The following is a 9,448-nucleotide window of genomic DNA, read 5'->3' as shown; positions in this document are numbered from 1 at the left end:
GCATAGGTGTTATTCTAAACAGCAATAGTAGTAAAGTTAGGAAGGAGGTGGCGGAGAGGAAGAAGACGAAGAAGAAAGAGAAGGGAGAATAAGAAGGAATGTAGGTATGATAGTAGTAGGGTGTTAAATGGTCAAGTTACCTAAAAGTGGCTTGTTATGAATTATAGCAGTGATTGGGACTATTTTTTAAATGAATTCTTGGGAATCTCTTGAGTGTATCATTTTAAATATTTGTGTGTGTGTGTTTGTGTTATTCTAAGGCCGTGGTGGATATGTCTTTTGTTGTAGATGTGTTCAAAAGGGGTCTGTATTTTGTAATAAAGAGAGTCTCTTTACTAATTCGTTGGCTACAGGTTGTATTGTCCCTGAATTGGTAGAGGGGAAACATTCTGAAGCTTGAATTTTTGTTATTGGTGTAAATGTCTAGCCAGAATTGAATTGCCTCTATTCCTAGGTTGTGGGGTATATCAAAGTCCTTACTCCTAATGACCTCAAATCGAGACCTATAATAGCAGGTCCCGCATGCGAAACCCACCGCCTCAGTAACTTTTTAGATACCCTCTTAAAATGATTCCTCAAGCATGTCAAAAGCTATATAAGGGACAATCTGGATATGCTCAATCACATTCCTGAAACAATAAACAAAAACACCCTACTAGTATCCTTCGATATAGTCAACCTCTATTCCTATATACCCCACAACCTAGGAATAGAGGCAATTCAATTCTGGCTAGAGAATTACACCAACAAACTCCCACATCGCATCAAAAAAGAATTTGTGACAGAAGGGCTAAAATTCATCCTGGAAAATAACTACTTCGTCTTCAAAAACAACTTCTATCGACAAAAATCGGGGACTACGATGGGTATGAGAATGGCCCCCTCCTTTGCTAACCTAGTCATGGGATATCTAGAAATTAGTCTTTGTCGTAAGGTTCTAGAAAAATACGGCAGCCCATTCTCCCTCTACATAGAAAATAACTGGAAGAGATACCTGGATGACATTCATTCTTTGGCATGAAAATATAGAGATACTTAAAGAATTCCAAGCACTTATAAATGGACTTGACATAAACATTCAATTCACGATGGAATATAGCCAGCAACAACTTCCCTTCCTTGACATCCTCATTAAGAAATCTAACAACGTAATAGAAACAGATATATACTATAAGCCCACGGACTCCAAGCAATGTCTACCATTCAACTCATGCCACTCAAGACACACCAGAATGAATATCCCTTCAACCTAGGAAAAAGGATATGTACTATAGTTTCTAATGAAAACACCAGAGACACATGACATGAACTAAAGAATACACTCATCACCAGGAACTACCCACCTTCACTAACTGACATATGCTGTCAACATGCCCTTCAACTCAACATCCAGGAACTCAGACATCCCAAATTAAAGAAGGATTTACAACTGAAAACCTTACCATACATCTCCACATACAATCCTCTTAACAATGAAGATCTTTGACACCATCCTTCAAAACATTCCCCTGCTAAAAAAGGACCACAGAATGAACTTAATCCTCTAAACACACACCATCATAAAAAACAAGAGGCAACCTAAATCTATGAAAAGTCTCCTAACACAAGCCCGAATATGCTCAACAACAACACAGAACCCGACAGTAAAAAAATGTGGAAGACCCAACTGTGGGATATGTGTCAATTTAATTGAGGGATCAGAGTTCTCCTTCAAACAGGGACAACATTCCACAATGAAAAGCAACTTCACATGTGCTTTGGAGAACCTGATATACACACTAACCTGCTCTGGGTGTCAAGAGCAATACATAGGCCAAACAAAAAACAGTCTATGGAAAAGAATGGCTCTGCACAGATCCCAGATCAAAATTCCCCAAAACAGAAAAATAGCATTCAGCCAACACACAGACATTTGCGCCAATAACAAAAGTCCAAGCTTCAGAATTTTCCCCCTCTACCAATTCAGGGACAATACAACCTGTAGCCAACGAATTATTAAAGAGACTCTTTTATTACAAAATACAGACCCCTTTTGAATGCATCTACAACAAACGACATATCCACCACGGCCTTAGAACACAAACACACACGCAAATATTAAAAATGATACACTCAAGAGATTCCCAAGAATTCATTAAAAAAATAATCCCAATCACTGCTATAAGTCATAACAAGCAACTTTTAGGTAACTTGACCATTTAACACCCTACTACTACCATACGACCTACATTCCTTCTTATTCTCCCTTCTCTTTCTTCTTCTTCTTCCTCTCCGCCACCTCCTTCCTAACTTTACTACTATTGCTGTTTAGAATAACACCTATGCAAATTTTATAAACAAAACATTCAAAAGAGGTCTCAGGAATTCAATCACTACTACCATCCACAATGGGTCACTTTCAGAGCACTTGACAGTTTAACATACTACTATCATGGCACTCCTGCACTCTTCTTCCTCCCTACCAAGAATTCACAACAACCTCGAACCCACAAGAGTAAATAAGACAGGCAGAAACAAGGAAAATGCCCCTTGTATTTGAATACAATGCAAATATTCTTTTAAAAAACTTTTTTAATTTTTCCAAAATTTAATTGTTTTCCATACTTACAGTTGAAAAATTCTCAATGACTGAAACTGGTACTGAAATGTTTTCTATAAAATTATTTTAGCATTTTCTACCTTGACTTTTTTCCCATATATATCAACGTGTGTTCCTTTTCAACCTTCTACACACACACACATATATATATATATATATAATGAAAATGGGCAGAGTAAAGTCATTACAAGCTAGCATGTCATTACTTTGTTTACATAGATATCTTAAAGATTTAGAATAATTTCTTCTAGTGGACACGAGTCACAAAATTCTGTGAAAGTACATCACTTACAAGTATAACACAAAATACACAAACATATACACAATGTCATCATTGTTTTAATATCACCCTTTCCATGCTTGCATGGATCAGTTGACAATTATGTGAAGCAGAGTTTTCTTTGACCAGGCATCTTTCCTGTTATTAATCTTCACTTGTTTCTAAGCGAAGTAATAAACTCCCAGTCTATCAAGGAAGAAACTGCCTGGAAATGTTTACTTGGGGAACTGGAAACAAACATTACCATATAAATGAGCATTAGCAACATGTAAAATCATGTTAAGAAGCCAAGAAGTGCTTTTTTGGTGAACTGTAAGCAAAGAGCACCATTAATTTTACACCTCGTGAGTGAATGTATGTGAAGATGAAGAAATATGAACTCTCACAAACACACACACACACACAAAATGGGCTTCTTGCAGTTTCCATCGACTACATCCACTCACAACAGGCTTTGGTTGGCCTGGGGCTATTGTAGAAGACACTTGTTCAAGACACCTTGCAGTGGGAGTGAACCTGAAACTCTGTGGTTGAGAAATGAACTTCATAATAACACAGCCTCGCGCAAGTGCCTACATATAGTACATACAACAAATAATAATAATATATACAGGTGCAGGTGTTGCTGTGTGACACCCTGGGCAAGTGTCTTCGGATCTTTTCCCTTTGGCCAGCACATTTAAAAAATAATTTTTTTGTAACTAAACACTTTCAAAATTCGTATACTGGTAGAATGTGTCACATAAAACATCATTTACTCTTGTTTTTTTTTGAGAAAATTGTGTATTTTCGAAGTTATTTCGTGTTAAAGTTGTCATATTTTGGTAATTTCAACCAATCAATGACGTCTATTGAGGTGAAAACAATTACTGCTGTTGTTTGTCAACAACAACTTCCGGCAGTGTATATTTTGTTTGTCACTGTTATGACATATTTCATCTCAGTTACGTTTGTATGAATAAACAAGTGTATCTGAAGCATGTTTACTTCATGGCACCACCACAAACATTCGTGCATTTCTACTGCTTTTAGTTTTTTTTCCTGTTTTTCAGCTACTATTTTTGGAAAGACATTTTTGCCGCCCTCCCCCTCCAATTTCTTCATTTTTCACATTTTTCCGTAACTCTAACCCTAAAATCCCAACCCTAATCCTAACCCTAAAACCCGAACCCTAATCCTAAAACCCTAACCCTAACCCTAACTTTAAAACCCGAACCCTAACCCTAAAACCCTATCCCTAACCCCCTAAAGCTAAAACCAGTACAAACGCATGAATGATGTCATAAATAACAGTGACAAATGAAATATACACTACCGATAGTTGTTGTTGACAAACAACTGCAGTAATTTTATTCAGCTGAATACAGGTCATTGATTGGTTAAAATTACCGAAATACAACAACTTTAACACGAAATAACTTTAATAATATAAACTTTTCTCAATACTAAGAGTAAAAGATGTTTTATAAGACACATTCTACCAGTGTTTGAAGTTTGAAAGTGTTTAGTTACAAAAAATTAATTTCTCAATGTGCCGTTCAAAGGGAAAAGATCCGTGTCTCCTACTATAGCCTCAGGCTGACCAAAGCCTTGTGAGTGGATTTGGTAGACAGAAACTGAAAGAAGCCTGTTGTGTATATATATGTAAGAGTGTGTCTTTGTATCTTTGATTGTCCCTCATCATTGCTTGACAACTGGTGTTGGTGTTTATGTTTCCCTAACTTAGTGTTTTGGCAAAAGAGACAATAGAATAAAGTATCAAGCTTTACAAACAAATTCCGGGGTCAAAAATTTCAACTAACATCTCCAGCATGGCCACAGTCTAATGACTGAAACAAGTAGAAAGATATAATACACACAACAAATAATAATATATATATATATAAAATGTCTCTTGATAATAATCTCCATCAGTTACATTACAAAAATCATTTCTCATTGCCTCATCCCAATTTTTCTTTGGTCTGCTTTTTCCATAGATACCATACACATTAGCCATGAAGGTGGGAAGGAGTTTATTGTTGGCTCTCAGAGTGAGGTTGTCAACTTTCACCAGTATAGTGGAAAAAAGGTGGATGGGGTGATTGCATGGATACATTGGTGGCAAGAAAAAGATGAGTAACATGTTGCACAAAGAGAAACTCTTAGCAACACATAGCTAAAAGATTCTCTTTTGGTCTAGCAAATTTCTACAAGTTGTTTTTTTCATAGTTAAAACACTAGATGATACACAAAGCATTACAATGAAACTGAGTGTGAGAGTTAGGTAAGTAGAAGGAAGGGGAGAGTGAAGACAAATGTAACATACATTATCCACCCTCATCATGTTCCATGCTGGCATCTGATGGGACACTGTGTTGAGCTCCAATGTCTGCTTTGTCTGGATACCCTTCCTAATGCCAACAACTTTACAGAGAGTGTTGGGTGATTTTTTTAATACCAGCAACAGCAAGGATGCCATGTAGTTCACAAGACTTAAATACCTCTTATAATGAGTAGGTCAATAATACAGAAGGAAACAGTTTTTTGCTAGAAGTTGGAGTATAAAGGAAGGGGCCGGAACATGTTTTTTGATGTTACAGGGGAGATAAATGGCTGTTCACATTATACAAGAGTGGGTGGGAATAATCAGTGTGAAGCTGTAGTGAGACAAAGATGGTGGTGATGAGGTGTTATGGTGGGTCCTGGGGAAGAAGAGCAGGAAGGGTGGGTCGATAGAGGTTGCAAGTATTGAGAGAATGAAGGATGATTAGAGATGAGGTAAGGGAGCAAAGATTGAGGTGATGATTACAGTTGGGTGGAAGGCAGCAGAGAGTAGAGGGGTAAAAGTAAATTCATAATGATACTTATGAATTGGAGGGAAAGTTGAGGAAAGAAGGTGCTGACTGGCAGTACAGAAAGGTAAAGAGCAATAGAATGCAGTAGGCAGGACGAGGATGAGAGAAAGGGAGTGGGTAGACAGGTTGCAAGAGTATGAGTGGAGAGAAAGAAGTGCATGGAGAGAGTAAGGAGAAGTACTGATAGGCAAGTCAGCAGGAAAAAATATTTGTAGTTCTGCTAGGATTTAATTACAACAGCAGAATACATCAGTTCGACAAGTGGAGATGACACAAATGAGGGAGTAGAAGGAAAGGCTTGACAAAGAAATTGGGCAAGGGTCCTGGTTGTGTATATAGACATTATATTTCCAGAACCTCAGTTTTGCTGAGATGGGTAGGTATTCTCAAGTACCAGTAATTTGTTATTATATTGGCATCTAAGTCATGAGATTAACTTTCACTACTTCATTCCATATCATCCTGGGTTGACTTCTTTCACAAGTTCCATTCACATTAAGTGATTGGTAAATCTGTATACAGCTGTCTTTATTCATGAGCATTACATGACAATACCAGTACAGTCTTTTTCCTTGCAAACAGCATCAGATTCCATGCATACCCTGTTTTTCTCAGTGTATTTGTATTTTGACCTTACACACAGACTTTTCCCATTCAAAAGAGCATGCTAGCTTCATTTCTATCTAATCTTCACAAGCCTTATGCATTCAGATCCACATCTTACGACCATTGACCATTACATTTTCCACCCATACAATCTGCTTCTCACTCAGAGAGAAAACTTTTGTTATCAACAAGCCATGGCTCCCAGAACTTTCTCCAAGGGAACCTCCTAAGTATCTGAGAAAATAGATTTCCTGTATGCTCTTAGTGTCTTTATACACACACATATGAAGCATCATTGAATAAAATACATTTGTGTAGAATCATATTTAACATATCTGAGTACACTTGGATGTGTGAAGACCTTTCTTGTGGAAGAGGTCTTCAGAGAAAACTCTTCATACACACACATGTATGTATGTGTGTGTGAAATATAGCAGAGCAATACAAAATTCTGTCTAGCAGATTTATATCCCAATTTAGTTCCCAATTAAAGCCTATTCATTCCTTTTTGTCCTGAGAAAGACTGCCCTCTCCTGTGTAAGACTGCCTTCTTATGAAATAGATAGAGCAATTAATCATTATTATTAATCTGCTATACAATATAGACATAAAAAAAAGAAAAGAACTCACATCTTTTAAAGGTTTAGCTACAGTGATGATACCATTTTGGTCAATAGAAAAATATTTACTGCTAATGTTGTAATAAATGTCTGCATTCCTGCCTTCATCAGCATCAGTTGCTTGGACAGTAAATATAGGCTGTCCAACAGATATGGATTTTTTTTCTATGTGTAAGTATTCAGCTTGGTCAAATTTTGGGGCATTATTATTGACATCCAACACATTTATGGTCAACAGACATAGGTCATATAATTTTGAAGCTCCATTGTCAGTAGCTTTTACCAATATGTTATAAATTCCATGTTGGTCCAATAAGCTCTTCTTCACAGTAATGTTACCAGACGCACTACCAATCTGAAACGGTAATTTTTCAGTGCTACTCTCAATCAGTGTGTAAGTAATTTCGCCATTTTTGCCTCGATCTTTATCTTCAGCTTTAACCTATTTAATAGATAAAAAGAAAAAGAAATTAAAAAAGCTAACTTTCATAAACTTCAAGAGCTTTCAATAATCTACTATAATAATACTCGTGTCTTTCTCCGTCACAACATATGAGAAAGGAAGGGGTGATAGATGAATAAATAAGGCAGGGGTGAAAAAAAAAATCAGTATTTCAACTCCGTGTGAGTAAATGTGTGTATGTATGTGCATGTACAAAGGAAGTATGTGGTTGATTGTATGTGTGAGCTAGTGTTCTTTCAGTAACAAATGATGATCGATGTCACGTCTCAAAAGACAATCACTAGATAACATTGACAAATGTATTAATTTGATTAACCAGCCACATTCTGCTTTGTTAAAAATAATTATTATAATCACACACACCTACACAAACATATACAAACTCATTAGAGAAAATAATTATTGCCTGAGTGTATCAAGAATATAAAACAACTGCAGTTGAAAGTTATAAGTACGCATCTTAATTTAACAGTTTATAAGTCTTTCATTTATTTAAATTAAGAAATTTTTACCCAGTGTTCTTTCATTAACTATACATAAACTAACCAGCATTCTTTCAGTAATTAACAATGATTGATGTCACATCTCAAAAGACAACTTGCTAGATAACAATGACAAGTGTATTAATTTGATTTACCATCCATATTCTATCTGTTGTGTTACGAATAATTATTACCATCACACACATCTACACAAACATATACAAACTCATTAGAGAAAATAATTAAAGCCTGAATATAAAATGACTGCAGTTGAAAGGTATATTATAAATACACATTTAACAGTTCATACATGTGCCTAATTTATTTACATTAAGAAATTTATGTAATAAATTTTGAATAGGTAGTTTTTACAATATCAACTATAAGTCACAGCATACTTTTTGTGGCTTTAAGTTATATGAGTTTAGGTTGGTTTCAGCAATAGCTTAATTGAAAGGAAATGTCACTTAGTGAAAGAAAGACAGGAATAGAAGAGCAAGGTTCTCAGCTGAAAGATCTGCTGCCATCAGAAACCAATTCGAAAAGCATGTCACTGTGAAAATGAAACTGATGCAAGGAGAGAATATCAGAGAGAAAGATTTTTGCAAAGGATTGCAAATGAAACAGAAGAGACTATTCAAAGATGGCAAAGAAACACCAATTCAATGAGAGCTGCTCATGTAAATGATGTAGGTTTTATCAATAATATTAATATGCCAATTTGTTTTTTGTATGTACCCAACTTAAGAGAAAGAAATTGTTGAAAGAAATTTTGTTGCTTAAATAAAGATTTTTATTTAGATCTCTTGTAATTTCTGGAAGAGATCTGAAACCACCACCAATGTGTTGTATTACTATTTCCCAACACCCATGACTACTGGGCCACCGAAGCAGCAACGATCTTAATAAGAAAATTAAGGTACTAAAATTTGACATGCGTGTTGAGCAAGGGAGAGAAGAAGTAAGAGAGAAAGAGGGAGAGTGAGAGGTTGATAGGTATTTGAATTCCTTTCTACAATTGAACTAAAATTGACCCCTGGCTATTAAAAGCCCAACCACACACACACTTGTTTTAGGTTTTCTACCCATTTGAATTTGGCCATACACCAGATAACATGTTAAGTTGTATGTTCCGAAATTTAAATTTTGAATTTGTTTTAATAATAAAATTACACCTCAGCTAAAAAAATTATTTTGGCTTTTGAATACAGCCTTTTCTTTCTCTTTCTATAGTTTTGTTAAGTTACAATTTCTGTTTTGGTTAGGATTTTTCCAATTTCTGTTTTCTTGTATCAAGTAATGGATGAAAGCATTTAAAAAAATCCAATTCATAGACCCAAACAAAATCAAAAATATTAGTCCTATTTTTTCCCTTTCCTTAATACTAACAAGAGCATAGTATGAGAGAGATTTGGCTGTAATTTCTAGCAAATTGAACAACCACACAGTTGTTCAATTGGCTCATTTGTTGATGCATATAATTAAAAAAAAAATTAACGACACACACATATGAATGTGTGTGTGTGTGTGTGTGTGTGTGTGTGTGTGTGTGTGTGTGTGT

General features: G+C 35.7%; 1 protein-coding gene across 1 annotated transcript in view; it reads right to left on the bottom strand.

Annotated features, from left to right (window-relative positions):
• LOC106883822 (putative neural-cadherin 2) overlaps positions 1 to 9,448 on the bottom strand; it is a 140,937-nt gene that overhangs the window by 65,738 nt on the left and 65,751 nt on the right. Inside the window, exon 9 of the mRNA XM_052967328.1 lies at positions 6,953 to 7,384. Coding sequence (XP_052823288.1) covers positions 6,953 to 7,384 — 432 coding nt within the window. The remainder of the gene's footprint in view (positions 1 to 6,952; positions 7,385 to 9,448) is intronic.

The sequence above is a fragment of the Octopus bimaculoides genome, chromosome 4, assembly GCF_001194135.2.
Source record: "Octopus bimaculoides isolate UCB-OBI-ISO-001 chromosome 4, ASM119413v2, whole genome shotgun sequence".
In the NCBI taxonomy this organism is placed as follows: domain Eukaryota; kingdom Metazoa; phylum Mollusca; class Cephalopoda; order Octopoda; family Octopodidae; genus Octopus; species Octopus bimaculoides.
The sequence above is the reverse complement of the archived record's forward strand: the minus strand, read 5'-3'. Positions and strand labels throughout refer to the sequence as shown.